This window comes from Coturnix japonica, chromosome 10 (assembly GCF_001577835.2).
Source record: "Coturnix japonica isolate 7356 chromosome 10, Coturnix japonica 2.1, whole genome shotgun sequence".
Lineage (NCBI taxonomy): Eukaryota > Metazoa > Chordata > Aves > Galliformes > Phasianidae > Coturnix > Coturnix japonica.
The window spans coordinates 2,418,649-2,438,028 of record NC_029525.1 but is presented as its reverse complement, the minus strand read 5'-3'; the positions used below and the strand labels follow the sequence as shown (position 1 = coordinate 2,438,028).

Genomic DNA, 19,380 nt, shown 5'->3' with positions numbered 1-19,380 from the left:
AGGCTCCACCTGGATTTATTTACTGGCTGTTCAGGGCAGGTAAAGGAAACACGTTCAGACACAGAGCTTTGGCTGCTCTTCTGTGACTTAGTGGATAACTCACAGGCCTGTTTTTTAATAAGGCATCACAGTAGATTCATTCATAGGCAGAGCCAGGCCCCAGGGCTGGGTATTAATCCATGCTCCCCTGAAGTTGGAGGAAGTTTGGAACCAAGCCCAGATCTGGTCTGATCCAAGCTTTGTAGCTTGGCACAGATAGAAGGCTGAATATACCAACAGGGCACATGGCAGAGCTGACTTGCTATGTCTGCATAACACCATGCCTGCTCCGGGTAGTGGCCACCATTGGGCAGATTATTTTGCTCTTACAGCAAGTGTTTTGCTGTGCCTGTTTCTAAAGCAAAGGGAGCACACTTGGCTTTCTGTCATTCAGCATCCTTCTGGAGTTGCACAGTGAATGACATTTTTCCAGAGTCAGTGCTTTACAATCAGAGAAAAAACCAGAGGATCTGTCTGGGGCTGGAACTACTCATGGAAGTGAACTATTTGGTTTGATGCCTTGAAATTTTGGACCCGGTGTCAAAAATTATTTGGATGACATATGTCACTGAAAGCAGCACTGCTCCCAAGGCTGGTCCTTTGGAGACATCAGAGGGAGGGAACAGATGTACTACCTTTAAAAACAGAAAGAAAAGCTTGGAAGGCCTGCCCTACAGCTGGCCCCACATATTACCCCTTATATGGCCCCCACTACTGGGTAGCACACTGAATGCCAGTAGTTTTATAGGTACCTGGCAGGCTGAACAAGGACTTCCAGATGTCTGTATGTATCCTTGGGTAGCAATATTTATCCAATGAAGTCTAACTGAGGTGTTGTGCAGGCATTAGTCCCTAAAACTTGTGTTTGGCGATCACCAGGAACAAAGCAGCTTCCATTTCTTTTTTGCTGCAGAACACTCTATGCCATGCAATGTATCGCAGAGGAGCAAGAATTACTCATTTTAGATCACTTACTCATTTCCTTGCTAATGCGAAATTATCCTCTGGTCTGAAATTCAGTCATCTTTTAAATATCTCTGTTGCTAAGGCATTCTGTCACTTCTCCCGGGAAATCATTTCACACTCCAGCGGCTCTTAATATCAGGAAGGTGCCAGTACCCTTCTAAAAGGCTGATAAAGAAAAGGAAGATCATCCATCCCCAGCAACCGCCCATAAACTTCCAGTGTCAGAAAACACACAGAAGACCTAAGAGAAACAACTGCAAGGCCAATTAATTCTGTTGAGCGCATTATAAACAACCCAATGAATCGACTCCAAAACCCTCCCATCATTCCAGCACCGTTAGGGAAAGCAGGGCAGGAGAGAAGTGGCACAAAACCAAGGTGAGAAGCTCTCCCTGTGTGGGGCAAAGCCACTGCAGCAAACCCAGGCTACAGCTACATAATGGAAACGTAATGGCAGCACTGAGAAGAACACAGGTGACAGTGCATGTTGACTTTCCACCTCATATACTGCCTGCTGTTTGCTCACCCAGCATCGGCACATGCATTGGGTTCTGGGTGGTACGTAGGATACCCTTCTGACTGCCCTGTGTGTGCCCAATAGGAAAGGTGTCCTGGAGAAGGACATGGGGCCTCAGCAGCAAGCTCCTACAGGCTTACAGAGCTGCAATTCTCTTCTGTCAGGTCCTCACTGCTCTTTTAGCACCAGAATAGGAAATGGCTTCGATTAGCCTACAGCTAGAGAGAGGTTGCTATCAAAGCAAAGTCAGAGGGGGAGATGTGCCACCACAACCTTTTGTTTTTCTTCTTTCTTTTAAAGAAAGCAAAGGCGGTGCTTCTAAAATGAGTTGATGCTGGTTACCATGGGCATGGCAAACAAACACTGCAGCTTCCAGCACAAGAAATGAAAGTTCCCTGAAAGGGCTGCAAACAGCCAAGGCACACCATCACTTGGTAGCACAGCCTAATTCAAGCAGCTGTAGGCATTCTGCCTGCTTGCTGTTGCCTTGAGCGCTGCAGCTGGTAGAAGCTACTTCCTATAGGAAAGGGAGAAATCCCCTTTTGACGCACAGCATGGATCTGATCTAACTTAGCATTTGCTGATAGCCCTGGCAAGTTCGCTTCACTATGCAGTGAATTGAATACTCATTTAAATCTCCTTGTAATGCTGCAAGAAGGGTCTCACAAGCTTACATCAAAATCTGTTCAGCCAAGTATCTTGTCTTTGACACTAGATCCACAAAATATTGCTCCTAAATAATCTTAATGCCTGGTGGGTCAGAGGCTGCCAAACCAGCAGCAGCTTTTATTAAATAGCCCCCAGCGGAGCTTTCTTGTATCTTGTTCTTAAAACCCTAAACCATGTTAGCAGCCACTGAGTCTTACAGCAAAGCAGTTGCGCTTGCCCATTAAGGACCTCTTTTTGTGTTCATTTCTAACTTGCCCCACCACACTTGTCATGCTAGATGAGACATTCCTGACAGGCAGTTTAGCTTCTAGTCAGTGGGGTTTCTTGAGGCATATCTGTACTGGTATGCTGCAGTCCCAGTCCTTTGGGGCCTTACAAACACACTGCGCAGCATAACATCATCAAAGGAAGGAAAGGGCTGACTGCTTCTTTCAGGTAATCACTGGGTGTCCCAGCAGAGCTGTGGATGCACGTTATATGCAGAGATATGGGCAACCTGGGATTGAAAGGGCCGGAAGAGAGCAAGTACCTGGAGGCATCGCCATGGAATCTCTGTGTAACACTGGAGTGGGTCAGACCTGGGAGGGGACAGGGCAGTTCCTGAGGAGTGGGTAAGGTGTGGGGACCACAGCAGAGTGATGGATGCTGCCCTGAAATAGACCTCATCTATTGGAGCTCAGGGCTAAAGGAGAGAACCACAGAATCACACAATTGTAGGGGCTGGAAGAGACCTCTAGAGATCATCGAGTCCAAGCCCCCTGTAAAGCTACAGCAGGCATTCAAATGTCTTCATTTCTACTTGATGTTAAGTTTAAAGTCATGTTAACCCACTTTTTTAGCTTGTATACAGACACACACACATATACATGAATCAGTGTTTCATAGTCTCTAATTATTAAACAAATTACGAATAAGATGATTACAAAGCTGCAGCCCTATTTTCTCAGCAAAAGCCAGGTTACACCCATAGCCAATGAGGGAGAGGGACCTACACATTACAATGCTTAAACTGCCATATATTTCTATAGTCTCCATATTCTGTGCTGCACATATGGGACCGGGTACACAGAAAGCGGGATTTTCAGCTGAGCTATAAACAGAGACCAAAATCTTCGATGCCTTGACACACAATAGAGAACTCTCGGCAGAGCTCACGCCTTTGAGAGGAAACATCCTGCAAGGTGACTGGGAATTGCTGTGCAACAGCTTTGGGCGACTCTTCAGCAAAAGAAAAATAAGAGCAAAAATACACTACAGAGCCCAGTTTTCAGGCACGTCCTCTGCTTCAGCTGAAACAGAGCCTCTGGGAACTCGTCTCCCCTGTAAAACAACTGATGTAAACACGTAGGAGCTGCTTAAATTCTGCCTAGTCTGACAACAGCTATATTTGTCATTTGCCCTGCTTGTCTCTTCTCATGTATATGATTTCCTCTGTTTTTCCTTCTTTCTTTTCCCCTTACATCTCCTTCAGACCTCAGGAAAGGGCAGTTCCTTCAAGCTTGTTCCTGCTCTGCCCTTCTCTGCAATTTCAGAGAACATGAGGTGCGGGCATCTGTAACAAAATGCCAGGCTGCTGCTTCCTGTGTATAAATATAGGGTGTCTGTCATGTAATACACGGAAACATTTGTTCTATTCTCACAAAGCAAGCATTTCTGAACAGAGGCAAAAAATCATTTTGGAAGGTCACATTCTTCTATCGTGAGATACTTTGCAATGGAAAGTTTGGAAGCTGTACAGGGTTTATACACTCATGTGTGTTCTGAACTTTCAGGATGCTATGAAAACAAATCCAGGCATGTGCATGAATGACCTAAGCCTCTGCTCAGATCTCATTAAACCCAGGCTAGATAAGCTCTTCAGTGATGAGGACAAGTGGCTTTGAGCTGTGCTGCTCTCTTTCCAGGAGATGAGGAAATTTAGTTCTATGTTAAAGTACCTCACTTGTTTTGATGTTTTTTAATCCATTGGTTTGAATGCCATAGATAATCATAAGTCCTAAGGGTTCTGGTTTGCTCCCTTGTCGCAGCAAAGTCTGGTGTGGTTAGTGCAGAGACCAGCCCTGAGCATGATGTAGCCCCATTTCCAGTCAGTTTGGGGCTGCTTCTATTTCTGCCACTCATGTGAAAGTACTTGAGCAAGTAGTAAATGCAAAACATGCACAGAGACACACTGCAGCACTAGAGGAACCCTGCACGTTTGGTGCTGTTTTCACAGAAGTTAAGCTCCATCCAAGCCAACACAGAGCTCAGCCTGCTGCACGGTGGCTGGCGTGACTCACAGTAGTGCCTTGCTGTAACTAGCTCATAGACAGACTGACTCCTGGACCGCAGGGGACAGAGCAAAGAGCTGCCCATACCCTTCCTCCTCTTAGGAGTTGGCTTAGCCATCACACTCAGTGCACACAAGCCTTTCCAGCTGCACTGGGAGGCTTTGCATTTCTGCTCATAAATCCTCAGAGAACAAGAAAACATCTAGGCAAAAATGAGTTCCTTGCTTGCACCACATCTCCACTAAACATTGTCAGACAAGGTTCTTGTGTGCCGTACTCTGCTACGTGCCTGCCTAGGACTTGGGAGCGAGTTGTTATCTTCCTGCATAAAAGCAAACCATCACCCTCCACATCTGCACCCAGCGCAGAGAGTCCAAATACAAAGCAATGGAAAGCAGATGCATCTGCATTTGTTTCTCCACACCCTGCTACCACCACTGGGCTTTACAGAAAGAAGCGTCAATAATATCACAACATTGGGTCTGCCCTATATGGCAGGAGGAGATAGAGATGTTAACTGTGGCCTCAGCAGGGACTGGCAGCACATTGGCTTCAGAGCCACTTTGTAAAGCTCAGCTAAGCTACCAGAGGCAGAGCTGGAACAGGACTGCTGGAAACTGCTCTGTGAGCTCCAACTGGCACAGACTTCTCCCAGCTTCAGAAAGAATGTTAAACATGTTACCCTAAGAACAGAACAGCGTAGATCGCATTGGTGTCAAAGTGAAACCCTGCAGAAAAGAAGATGATTTTGTTTTAAAGGAAGGTGGAGTTATTTTCCACTTCTATTCACCAAGCCGATATTTAAAAAAATACACAAAGGAAATGTAAAAAGAGCTGTGGTTTTCCGCTTAGAAGAGCCTGTGCTTCACCTTCCTGCATCAAAACCTAAAGGGACTCTATGAGTTACTCAGATCAGACTCCAGGTGAGGGAGGAGGCAGGATACAGAAATACCCACCCAAACCATCGGTGGCACAAAAATAGTGGTGCAACAGCGTGCAGAGCGCTGCCACTGAGAGCTCTGCTAACTGCACCTCTGGTGCCATCCAGCCATTCGGCTGTAAAGAAGGCAGCAGAGCCACATCTGCAGCACACTCCCTGGCAGCCCCAGCATCCTATTCCACAAAGACTTAAGGTACAACAGCCTCTCCATTCCTCTGTGGTCGAGTACGGAGATCCTGCAGCAAACGAAGAACGTTTCAGCCACTAGATGGCAAAAAGCACCAGGAGTTGCTGCAGAGCTGCTGCTCTGGCTGGCTGTCCCCCATCATTCCAGACTCAGGGGCAATCCTGTCCATATCTGAAACTCGTTTTAACAAATGCAATCTTTAAACATCCGAGGGGAAGCCTTAACAAACACACACGGTGAATTCATGTAAATTTGCTGTGACACCTGCAGGAGCCCGCATGCAGGGATGCCCATAGGGTGCTGCTATGTGCTGTGCTGCCTGTAGCTGAAGTGCTTAGAATTATCACAGGAACACCAGAACTGAGGAATGGGATGGGTAATAAGTACTGTGTATACTCTATGCATATTTACCATATAGACAGGAGGGCCATCTAAATTAAAATCCCCCCTGTATGTCTGCTACACGAAGTGCTGCCACTAAAACCCTTCAAAGCACTGAACCGATGTATTTCACTGATACAATCAGAGCACCTTGCAGCAAAAGCTCACCTACAGAACTGTTGCTGCAGCCAGCACGCCCCTGCAGCCCACAAGTCATAAAGGAGTAATTGCTGGTTCTGTGGGTCCAGATGGGATTTACTTACCCTCCTGCACACATAACTAGGCACAATGATGTATCTGCTACCCCTCCAGGCCCCGTAGGGATAAGGGGTCTGAAGGATTGATTTCAGAAAATTCTTTTAAAAATAAGGAAGGAAACGGGTTAAGTCTATTTCAGTTTACCTGCAGACTGTGGTCTTACCCTAAGCAGTAAATGGGGAACTGGCTGGTTGGATCTCAGACCAGGAGCAAGAGACCAGAGCTTTCTGAATTAGCAATTAAAGACCGTGCATGAGGCAGGTATCTCTCCAGCTCACAGCCAGATGCATTGCTGTCCCACAAGACAATTAATGCTTAATGGTTAATGCTTACAGAGAGCCAGCACAAATAAGAAAAGCTTCATGTATAGCTTAAGATTACTAACTACTCTGGTAGCTCTGATGCCTGGAAACAATGACAGAAAAACAACAAACTGCTTTTGTCCTTGATACGTACTGAGGATGAGTTGCTTTTCAGAATGTATTACAGCAGCTCTTTCAGTCTTGGTATAACCTGAATCATCAACACCGACGAATAGATCTCTGGGAAAAAGAGATGAACACAGCACGTACATTAGTACGTGTGGCTTGCAAGCGCCCTCTGTTCTGAAAACGTCAGTATTTACTTATTTCTGGGCTGATGCTGCTGGCACATTCTCCAACTCCCACTGGAAAGTCCACACTTTGTTGAAAGCAGAGATTTGGAAGTGGATCGCAGGGCAGTTATTGCTGAGGACAGATCCACTCTTGCCCATCACCTGAGCACTTTACTTATGCCTCACCATGTGGTATTGCAGGCTACCTTAAATTAACCTATTTGTATCCTCCATGAGCCTCTTAAGTCTCCTGGAGCAGGCCAAGAGATGCAGGTTTTCCCTGCCCATCTGCACATGGCTGTGAAGACACATGCATCTTCTTATCCTCTTCTGAGCTCCCCTAATAGCTGCGGTTCAGACGAGGAGATCCTGGAGGGTTGTTGCCCAGGCTGGGCTGTTGCTCTCTGCTGGTCTTCACTCTGCCTTCTTAAAAAGGCCTAAAAGCCAGGACATCAAGCGAACTATAGTTACTCCTTCATGTCCTGCAACCCAATGCTGCCTTAGCCATGCACCTCCATCCAGGTGAGCAGCACCGCATCAGTGTTTGCTCCTCCCCGGGCTGTACATCACAGCCCAGTGCCGAGAGCTGATTGTACAGCACGGCACATTCAATTCACGCTGGGAACATAAGCTCTCCCAGCTCTCCTCTCTGCATCTCCCAAAGGCGAGCGAGCCGCACCACGCGGGGGTGCTAGGAAAGCGCAGCAGGGAGGGATGCTGCTCCAGCTGCAATGGTGAGCAAGGAGGAAGCGATCGCCGGTGCTGCACTTACACGGGGGGTGGGGCTGACTTCTCTGCAGTCTGGTGCTACAAAGCCCAGTTTCCCTTGGCCGTCTTTATTTCACTCACTTGACTTGCATCCATTGAAAAAATAGGGCGAGTATGAGTTCTGCAATTCCTTGCTTCATGGAGCATTTTATTGCATTTCATATGGTAAGAAGTTGATGTTTTTTCATCTCTTAGTGTGGTCAGTTTATATTGCAAGGCTGTTAAGAGCTTTATTTCCATGTGGATCTTTTGGCTGTGAGGGGCAGTTTTGCCTCTAGATTCCCAAGCCATCCTTAGAAGCCTGTGCTAATGAAGTGCTCTTTTTTTTATCTCCCAGCACGCTGAAGGCAGCGTTTGAGAAGCTCAAGCAACGTAAGTATTCACATCTTGCTTTGTGACCCAGGTTCAGGCAGACACACTGCGCTGGCACCCTCTGGGTTACTTCATCCTCTCCCCCTTATACTGTTAACCTTTCCGTCCCAGTCAGTTCCTGTATCTAGCATGGAGGTTGGGGGGGAAAGCACATTCACTCACACACTCACATCCTCCTCCAAGTCTGGGCACTGAATCCAGCCTCTGAAGGCACAGAAAATGGCTTTCTCCTCAAGTTATTTTTGTCCAGATCAAGCTGCAAAATACCAGCTCTGTTCCCTCCTCCACAAGACACTAACATCCACATAGGATGCCTTCTAAAGGAGCCCAGGGCAGAGTTAAAACCTTTCACACAGTCATAAGCCAATAGGACAGCGCTATCTGGGTACTGGTGCCTGCTGTTTAGATAACAAAAGCACTCTTTCAGAAGCAGCTGGTGAATTAAGGTAGTTTTAGAGCCTGGAAGGGGGAAGCTCAATGGTTTTGGAAAGTGCAGGGCTTCGTTTCAGAGTCACCAAAGCTGACAAATGCAGAGAAGCTGCCAGCCACTTCAAACAGCATCAGTCAGATGCTCTGAAATGCAATCCAGCTTAGCTGACCCTTGGAAATTCTCAGCTTGCAAGCTCCCTTGCTGACATTTGTGCAAGGCTGGAGGCAAGTGGCAAGCAGCTCCCATGAGCAGAGAGAACATAGTGGAGGGAAGGCAGACACCAGAGGGAAAATGGAGGTCCTCCCCCAGCACCACAACACCTGAGGCTGGAGTAAGTGGGGCTAGGAAGAAATACAGGGAGATCCTACACTTGCTAAAGCTGCTCTGAGCCAGTGCTCCAATTCTGCAGCAAGGGATCCTGCCCACATCATTTGTGAGCACTGAAAGGACCTTCAGCAGGCTCTATTCAGGTTCTGAGCACCCTCAGGAACGTCAAACCCCTTGTGTTTCCACATGTACTTCTTTGCTGAAGGCCAGATTTTAGAAATATCTCCTGAATAATATGACTTCACCTCTAAAATCCTTTCCACTGACTGCACATGAATTCTGATCTGCTTTAGAAATTGAAAGTGTTGGAAACTCTCATATCCAGCTGGCAGGAATGCTGAAGGATGAACTGAAAGGAATAGAGGAGTTCCGAGAAAGGCAGAAGGAGCAAAGGAAAAAGGTGAGGAACTCACTAATCTTTGATACAGACTGGGTCAGCAGTCCATCCTGATGGCCTCTCTTCAGCCATAGGCTGTGAATACTGCAAAAGACGATGAAATGTGCCCAGTGTACCCTTCTGTCTCCATACACTGGACTGAAAGCCTCTTTCTAATCCCAGCTGGAAATTAAGTAATGCTCTGAACTCCGGAGACAGCGGCTTTAGTCACTTTTACTGCCTCTGCTGTAACTGCTGATGCTATTCTTATTCATGTAAGAACTTAATCCACCCTTTACTCTTTTTTATATCCTTGCTAATTGCATTGCTTTGGCATGATCCGGCATGATCTCTAACACGTGCTAAAAGAAAGATAACATAAGCATCTAAAATCATAGAAGAATAATGATTGTTAGGCAGAATGCAGCGCATACGCCAAATACTTGGAATAGCATCAACTTGATGCTGTGCAGTAAAACTCAGAGTATATTCAAAGTTATCTCATGCCCCGTGGTCTCATTTGGCTCCAAATCCCTGGAAAATCAAAAGCTCTCCATGGAGACAAGCGACTCTCACACCTCTGGTTCCATGGGCTTGAAGACAAAGAGCTGACATCACAGAAAACAGTGATTGAGGGAATGGCACAATCAAATACCCTGACCTTAGATCATTATAAGCAAAGGTAAACATGTATGAGCAATGTCCAATGCAGCAACATCCTCATGTCTACAACCCAGACGCACAGGAGCAGCACAGAACTCTGAATATGAGGGGGTAAAAGCAGTGCTGCTACTGAGATTAGAAGCGCACAGCAAGTCACAAATGCAAAGCATGCACCCAGTCATCAGCATTTGTCTCCCTCATCCCACCTCATCACTAGGATCCTCAAAGAGAGGCTTCTTCCTGCTTGAAAACAGTAAGTCTAGAACTCAAACAGAAACTGTTAAAGGGGCCTGGAAAAAATGGTCAAAACTCCTTTGGAGTCTTGGGACCCATTGCAAAGTGTTTTCTCCTTCAGCACGTGGCTGTGAGGAAGCAAACATCAGACATACTGGAAGGTGTCAGCATTTTTGGAGATCACACATAACGCTGCTCTGTGCTTGTGCTGGCTCTGCTGCAGCTGCCATCAGGACTGTGCTATGAGCCTGATGTCAAGCACGTTTCTGGGTGACCCCAGAGGGAGTTTTGCTTGAGCAGAATATAAAGATCAAAGGACCAGAAGTCCAGCTGAAGAAACCCATGCCCTGCCAAATAGGAGCATATCTCATGGTCACACAAGGCTGGGCATAACAGAATTAGAGCCATAAAAGAAAATCCAGCACTGCTGACCAGATTATGTTGTGGAAATCAAATTGCATAGAGAATAAATTTGTCAGAAGCAATGAAATATAAATTACACAGGAACTGTTTGGGTTCAGAATGGACAATTACTGCTGGCCACATGGGTGAGAATGTGGTTTGGTCTGCAAAGATGTGAGATCGAGCTCTTGGGCCAGCAGTAAGCTCTGCTAGCAGAGCTGATGGGCACTGATGGGTGTTACACTATTTAATCTCCTTAAGGTTAAAAAAAAAAAGAGGGGTGAGGGAGGGAGAAAATGAAGGCCTCCATCCTCTCTGCTATTAATGGAAAGCACTGAAGCAGAATTATCTTGGATTATTTTTTTTTACCCGACACACTGATGCTCTCTGTGCCACTGAGAAGCCCATCAGTTACAAAAGCAGAGAGAAGTCATTTTCTGCACAGGCACGTGGCTTGTAGAGAGACTCTGCCAATGCCTTTCCTGATCCTGCCAGCAGGCAAGGAGGGAAGGTCCAAAGAAAGAAATGCTCACACTCCTGTGTGTTTCTTACAGTACGAGTCTGCAATGGAGCGCATGCAAAAGAGCAAGTTGTCCCATTATAAGAAAACTATGGAGGTAAGCAAGCAGGTTTTCTGCAGGTTCCTCAGTGCAAACTCACCAGTTTGAGACAGGGTGAAATCTGCCTCTAAAACTGCTCTAAAGAAGAACAGTTGCAGACCTGTCAGTGCTACAGCTGGAATTGTACTAACTATTTGTGTTTACATGCAGTGTCAATCTAAGTAAAGCTCTAAGACAGGGAGTACTTCTGGTGCAAATAAAGATATCATTTGCTTCTGAGAACTCTACTGAGAGTGCTACCTATGTGGGGTTGGCTCTGTCTCACAGCTTGAAGTGCTGGCTCAGCCACCTGGCAATCCAAGCCATGCTGGGGAAGTGACAACCAACCTGTCCTCACTGGCACATTGGGAAACTTTGGGTCTAACTTGGTCTCCCTGCACTGGATGCACCCACAGTGCCTGTGCTGCATCTGTGCAGAACACCCATGGCACTGACCAGCTGGGCAGGGAGCTGGCAGCACTGGTACAGAGCAAAGAAATTCAGAGCTGTATGAAAAGGGTCCGATTCCTGCTGCCAGCCTCCCTGCTACAGCTTCTCAGTGCTGTTTTTAACGAGCATCTCTCCCTGGTGTCATGGGGAATTCTCTCCTTGGCCAAAACTTGGGTGCTGATTTGTTCCCCCAGGCTGCAGATGAGCAACTCCAGCTTCTAGGAGCCTTGAGACAGCCCAGCCTTGTTCCCTAACCCAAAGCCTCACATGTGATTTCATTTCAATTGGATACAGTCAAAGAAGAGCTACGAACAGAAGTGCAAGGAGGCGGATGAGGCTGAGCAGTCCTTTGAGCGGATGAGCGCTTCAGGCAACCAGAAGCAAACAGAAAAGGTACCTTAGATACAACAGACCTATCCAGCAGATGCTTAAAAGGGAAAAAGCTGTTTTTCCTTTTCCCAGGTTCAACAGAACACTACTAATTGAACAGCCCATTCCACAGGATGCCAGGGGTTGCTTTCCCTTCTAATTAACCCCTTAGAATCAAAATGGGAATGAAGCACCTTCCCAAGGGGGCCTTCCTTCACAGACTGCTCAGTTGAGCTTGCCATCCCTGACCTTGTCCTGTGGCGGGCTATGGGAGGGACTGAGTTATCCAAATAGTTTTCTTAATCCCAGGCTATGACCTAAGTGCTTTGTAAATCCTGACAGCAATCTGAATGAGAATTTCCCCCCAAATCATTCATAAGAAAGAAGCAAGTCAGATGGATGTCACGCAGCTAGCTTCGCCTTTTGGTTGCTTACATTTAGTAGGCATAGTATCTTACATTAAAATGCATCTTTCTCTCTACATTTTTCTCCTTATGCTTAGTTTAATTTCATCTAAATTTACCAACTCAAAAATAAATCATTGGAAATTAAGGCACTGCTGTCCTTCATTGCATCTTCTGATACTTGTAGCTGACAATTCACTAACTTTTAATGGGAACATTTTACAGCAGAACAGATGGAGAAAACAAAATAAATGAACTCCCTTTGGCTCGATAAAATCAGTGCAGTGTAAGCAAAAAGGATCAAAAATCATCTCAAGGAGCAGGAGGGGGAGGAAACACTAAAAACAGCATCAGAAGTTTCCATTTTATTTCCCACCCTCCCTAATCTTTGATGAATTAAACCTCCCAGCTTTGCCATGGGAGGCAATGGGAGGGATGAAATCCTGACCCTACTGAAATCATGCCAGAACAACTCTCAGTAACTTCAGTGGCATCAAAATCTGACCCAGCTCCTTTCACTCAGAAGGATCCCAGGGCACTTCCTTGCTGTTATTTCCACACACAATTGAAATGCACAGAGGCATCTCACAAGAAACACCAGCTGTTTAATTCTGCTCAGCACTTGCAAACAATTGGGCCAGGAAGAAAATGAGAAGGAAGCTGATGTTTCCAGTTTACTACACATTTTCCAGCCAGCTGTGAGGAGGAATATGGTCATGAGAACCCCTACCTGAGCATTGCTTTGAAGGGCAGAAGGGAAGAATGTGTGATACCGCTTTCTAGAGCTGTGCATTAATGTACTGTCATCACCATCTGTGCAGAAAGACCTGGGAGCACAGAGCTGTCAATAACGTGCTTATTTTCATTTGTTGGAAGCTGCAGATTAAAAAAAAAAAACCCAAAACAAAAAAACCCTGCTTAGAGTGAATTCAGCTTTTAGTCTTCTGAGTTGTTATGGGAAATAGTCTGGCATTTGCAAAGTATTTTTAAAGGCTGTATTCCTGTCATATATGCATTGCACGAGGAGCTTGGGAGGCGAATATTTTTAACTGACATTTATTTCTGCTTATAAATATCTACTGGAAAAGCACTTTGGACACTCTAGAAAGTAACCTGGACAGCAGACACAAGCTTTGGGCTGGAGCATGTTAGCACTGTGCTCCTGCAGCAGGGATCCCTTGGTAGAATGATATAAGCTGCCACATTTCTTTCCCCTGCAGTCAGTGGACTTATGTCTACACCTGTGAAATTCTGCTCCCTCCTTCTCTATAGCACATGCTCGACAGAGCAGATGGTTGGACTTGATGATGTTAAAAGGTCTTTCCCAACACAAATGATTCTATGATTCTAAAGATGGAACAGCCAAGAACTGGAGCTTGGAGCATTAACTCTATAAGGGGAAAGGGGGGGAAGGCAGCAGAACACTGTGCCAGGAGCAAAAAATACGGGTAGAAATTAATTTGAAGTGTTTCTTTTCCTGTTTCAGAGTCAGAACAAAGCCAAGCAATGCAGAGATGCAGCACATGAAGCAGGTGATACTCTATTTGCAACAGAACCAACATTTTTTCTCAGCAGAGATCTACCAGCATGCTAATTTTGAAAGCATCAATCAAATCAAGTGGGCTAGACCCATCTGAAGTCAGGTTTCTTCTACCCAAAGATAACACAGTGAAGAGAAAAGCAAGCCTGTCCATCAGCTACACTTATTTTCACGCCTGTGGATGTGCAAGTCTCATGCTGTCATTAAAGATTTTACAGCAGACCATCTTTAAGGACTTCACTCAGCAAAAAAAAAACAAGCTCTTCTCAAAGCAAGTTTGAAAGCACAAGGACGCTTATTGTCCTAGGCCCAAAAGACAATGCTGGCAAACCTCTGAGCTGGTTCATGAGCTCAGGTTTGGCCCTCATTGCTCATATTAATTTTACTACAGCGCATGGTTTACCTGACTGGCTGAGTCAGAGGATGGGCATGGCCTTATTTCTTATAATATTTCTTATTTACATAATCCCCCCATATATATGTACACGTATATACATGTGCGCTTACTGACCATCAGTTTCAAGCTCCCACATCCTCATGACTTATTTCAGGCCTGGGGTGTAACAGAGTAAGAGCCACAGCAAAATCCTCACAGGAGGAAAAAGAGGAAGACTATCATTTTTCTTGCCTAACTGTTGGGTTTCCATTGTGTGTGTGTGTCTGTATTTACAGAGAATGTGTACAAACAGAACATTGAACAGCTGGATAAGGCCAGGACGGAGTGGGAACAGGAACATATTAAAACCTGTGAGGTAAACATTGACTTTTACAGCAATGTATTTACGTGCTCTTTGTTTTATCCTACTTACAGATACCCGTCTAGGTCCTCAAATATTATCTCAAGGGTTTTGCTGTTTGCTTTACACCGAGTCTTTGCAAGAACACTACAAAATCTAGAGCAGATTCAGACATAGTTATAGCTGCCTCACTTCCATGTTTCTTGTTTGTTCAGCATGTGTAAGTAAATACAGAGGAAAGGAATAAGTGTAGAGGTGTGAAAAATAGAGCAATATATGAACTGGTACAATCTAGTTGCATTTCTTGCCAGTTTTCACTCACAATGCAACTTAAGATGCTACTTCTAACGATGATCCCCTATCATAGACAAGATTGTTTCTCAGCTGCTTTTTTTTCAGTAGAAGATTAATGGGAACATCCGAAAAATCACTTTTAAAAGATGAATTTCAGAACGGAAACAAAACGCACTAAAACAGTCCATTAAAAACAAACATTCCCTCCAAATTATGTCTTGCGAGAAGTTTCCAGAATGGCTTCTTGCTCCAATACAGGACAGCTTTTGCTTGTTCCATTTTTGTTTGTTAAATATCACAAAAGTTCAAATGAGATTAAAAGTAACATTTTTACACTAAGCAAAAAAAAAGTATTTATTGTAGCATCATTGTAGAGCAAACAAAGGTTCTGGGTAGCCTGTATGTTTCACATCACGTGTTACATTCACCTTTGAGAACGTTTGCTCCCTGCCAAGAACTAATCTCTTCCACTGAAGGATGGTGGCTGGGGGAGGTCTGTTTCTGTTGTGGACAAGGAGATTAGCACTTGGTTTCTAAGGGACTGGTTGACATCCAGATCTGACACACATACTTGGTTATAATGATCCTGTAGATACATTAGCCATCTGCTGAAGTATGGTTTTGCTATGTTTACTTCTTTCGGGTTTTCCTCCTACATAAAATAGCTTTCTGGTTCTCTGTTTCCTCTTAAATATTCCCAACCTGGGAGCACTGGGAAAGTCCCACGGCTGCCACAGCAAACTTTCTATGGAAACTTTGCCAAGCCTTAATTTTCCCAAGATACACAATTTCCCCTTCTTAAAAAGCCAGTAAACAAGCAAAACATTCCACAACCTGGAAGACTGTTTCTCCCACGTGGCTAAATTCATTACAGCCCACAGAGCTTGCGGCCTGCACACTGCCCAGCTCCAACAGCCACTCAGGAAGGAACGGCACTTCTAACTGCTCCTTTAAGAAGCACTTGTAGGTAAATGAGCAGATTTCATGAGACCTTTTAAACTGCTAACTGATGGAAAAAATCAGCTTAAGACCCCAGACTTGTAGCTGCACAGCACAAAAGCTGGAGGTGCTAAGGTCTGTAGCTAAGCATGGGATACGCATAGCCTGAAGATCCTGGCTAGCCAGTACAAGCACCAGAACAAGCTGCACTGTGAGGCCGGGCTGTGCTCCTTGGCACAAGCAGCCCACATTCACAAGCAGGCCTGTCACACAAGCTGATGGCATGAGAGATGTGCCTAACACAGCATGCAGCTGCATAATGCAAAGGGTTTGACAAACCCCAAGTCACTCTGTTTCTCTCTTACGATGAGCTGGATTTCCTGCAAGGGCATCATTTACCTGGAAAATTCCCCATTGAACAGCCCTGTCCATAGGCTTTTTATTCTGCATGGACAGCAAACTATGAATTTCCCTACCCTTCAGGTTCTCTTAATAAGCTGTTTCTCTCAGAAACCGGTCCCAACACCAGCTGGCTCTCCCTTGATTGACTCTTTTTATCTTTAAGTAAGATATCCATGGCAGGCAGCACACCCAAGTATTCTGCTGAATGCTGCATACATTTCGTGGTGTTCTGGACATAATTACTAGCAAATGGAGATGGAAACAGATGGCCGGAAGCATCTGAGCTTTTCACACCTCATAGAAAACCAAAAACTGACTACCAAAAACTACTTCTAACACTGGAACTTAAATAAAACAAAAAAACAACTTCTAAAGTTTTCCAAGACAGTTTATCTGCCTCTTCCCCCATCTCAGTGCATATTTATCCTGTGGGTTTTTTCCTTTCACTCTCTGTACATCTAGCCAGCTGTACAACATTAATAAATTAGACAGATGAGGGAGAGTAGAGAGATGAAAAAACACCTTACCTTTACCCTGCAAATAACCTTAGAAATGAGCAAACGCAACCTCAGAGAGTCTGAAATAGTTCCAAAGGGGAAGTCTGGTAAGACATTTTGGATGGCAGAGATGGATATTTCTGGCTTTACCTTTAGCACAAATACAACCCCTCATGACAGCAATCTGCTATACTTGAAGACTCCAGTGCAATGGGCAAGGAGGACCCTCACTCTGAACTCCTTGGCAGCAGGCAGCATTCAAGCCCAGATACCAATTCCTTTCCTCTGCCTTTTTTGTTTTGCTTTTTACCCCCCTCGTCTGCAAAACATAATTCATTCTTAACAATAACTTTAAAAAACCATTGGGCACAAGCAAGTAGATAGTGTTTCTCCAGTAGCCAAAGGGCTGTCCTCCATAAAGGCTCCTTCAAGATGGTTTGCAGGTTTAAGAACTGTCAGTGCCTAGAATAGAACTAACGTGACACCACTTCACATCTCTTTGGCTTCAGGTTTTCCAGCTCCAGGAGTGTGACCGCATCACCATCCTCCGGAACTCACTGTGGGTTCACTGCAACCAGCTCTCTATGCAGTGCGTGAAGGACGATGAGGTACGGGCCAAAATCAGGGAGCTTCACATGCAAAAGACAAACTGCAGGAGTCCTTTGGAACATGAAATGTCAAATATTAAATTCTTGAATTCTGTTTTGTAGCTGTATGAAGAGGTCCGGGTAAGCTTGGAGAACTGCGTCGTAGAGTCAGACATAGACTACTTCATTAAGAGTAAAATGACAGGAACACAACCCCCAGGTAATTATTCCCTTTGGTCTTAACATATGAATCAGCCATTAGCATGTGGTTGGGCAGCCCACTCCACTGGGGAAATGGGAAATCCTATGCGTTCCCATCCACTGTGGGAATAACACTTTCTCCTCTTAAGACATTGTTTGTATAGGGGCACAACCCCAACTGGGGAAAACTGTGAATGAAATTGGCTTTGTCCTAGTAGGCAGTAGTGATGTGAAGGTCACAGACTGTCCACTCAACCCAAAAGAATCCTCTCCATCAACTTTATTGAACAAAATCTCTTAGCTGAAATGGAGAGTAGGACAGGAAGAACTAACAGCAGTACTACACGGAAAACCTGCTGCTCCAGGATAGGGCTTCTCCAAACACATCAACAAAAATGAGGTCATTTGACATTTCACATGACGAAACACAAACCGCACCTTCTTACTTCAACAAGCAGTATCAGATATTTACAGAGTGAATGCCTGCACTGCCTGCAGCAAACAAAGATTCACAGCCTTTGTAAAAGGACAGAAAACTCCCTATTTCATCTCGTCATCAGCTGACCTGATGATAGATCTCTATTCTGAAATGATCTCTTCTTCCATTTCTTTGGTTTTTTTTAAATCTGTGTACACAGACTGTATACTTACACAATCTGCTGTAATACCATGCTGAGATGCCAAAGAGGAACCCCTTCAATGTTGACTCAGGAGTCACAAGAGAGTTTACTTCCATTCAGAACACAGAACAAGGTACACTGGTATAAGAAAGCTGTATATTGACAAAAGCCTTCCATGCTACAGATCTTGTAGGTGCAAACATCAGCAGTATAAGTGCCCTGGACCATGGGATAATCTTGTTAGGAGCAGCTCAGAGCCCAGATCTGGCAGCAGTAACAGCCTGGTAACTCCTTCAGCAGGGCTGGATGCTGTTAGTAATCCAGCACTGAGTTACCTAAGGCTTGTTTACTCTTTAACCTTTTCTCATTACACCCATGACAATTAAGAATCAGGACTTGGAGAATTTTTTATTAAACTAATACATCGATGCTCATGCTTGGATGTCATGTTGCTGCTACAGTTTATTCCTCTTCTCATAGGGGATTTAAATTTGACTGCTACAAGAGCATTTACCTAGGAAAAGCTGCAGTTCTCCTTTCTGACAGTGAAAATGCACCTTGCAATGGTGTGAAAATTCTGCATACAAAGAACTGTAATTCTCAGCTAGGCTCACTCCCTCTCTCTCTTCCTTATGGGAGATCTCTCATTCTCTGGTCACCCAGGTCATTTTATGCACACAGTTCTTGGCTATGTCAGGACTCATTTCTAATAAGAAAGAGGTGGGAAAAAACACTTGAGAGCTTTATCAAATGCAAAGAAACAATTGATTCTTGGTTTGGTTTCTTTTCGTTGTTGCTTTTTGGTGTTTTTTTCTGCCACCTTCTAGAAGGTGATGTTCTGGAAGTGATGCCCCAGTACCTCTACAGCTCTTGTTAATGAGTTTGCACAGCAAAACCCATGTGTGGTTTTGTATTGTGTAGAGGTAGATCTTTACCCTGACCAACCTTTTGGTTTCTTGATGCTGTCGCTCTCTCTTCTACCTAGTCAAGTCATGAACTACAGGCTAAAAACTACAGCAGGAGAAAGTCTGGAAGGGTAAGAAACACAGACTCTTAAAATGGTAAAAAAAAAGAATAATCCTTTAATACCATGAGTCTCTGTTGTAGGAGTTCTTTGCACTCACTATTGTATGTGCCTGCTCTGTTTATGGTCTTGGCTAGTCCAGCATGAAAACATCAACACAACCTTTAGTCTAAGTTCAAAATCTTACTTAATTACCTGGTATCAGAACTGAGATAATAGGTTATCAGGGCTTCCAAGTCAGATTTGACTCATATTTGTTTGACTTTCACACTGAGAAGGTTTCTGACTACCAGCTCTAAGCTACTGCACTGGCAGCTGTAAGA

At 44.8% G+C, this 19,380-nt stretch overlaps 1 protein-coding gene across 1 annotated transcript in view; it reads left to right on the top strand.

Annotated features, from left to right (window-relative positions):
* Positions 1–19,380, top strand: part of PSTPIP1 (proline-serine-threonine phosphatase interacting protein 1) — a 42,412-nt gene that overhangs the window by 14,416 nt on the left and 8,616 nt on the right. Inside the window, exons 4-11 of the mRNA XM_015872761.2 lie at positions 7,928–7,962; positions 9,013–9,119; positions 10,949–11,011; positions 11,738–11,836; positions 13,703–13,748; positions 14,429–14,508; positions 17,135–17,233; positions 17,336–17,432. Coding sequence (XP_015728247.1) covers positions 7,928–7,962; positions 9,013–9,119; positions 10,949–11,011; positions 11,738–11,836; positions 13,703–13,748; positions 14,429–14,508; positions 17,135–17,233; positions 17,336–17,432 — 626 coding nt within the window. The remainder of the gene's footprint in view (positions 1–7,927; positions 7,963–9,012; positions 9,120–10,948; positions 11,012–11,737; positions 11,837–13,702; positions 13,749–14,428; positions 14,509–17,134; positions 17,234–17,335; positions 17,433–19,380) is intronic.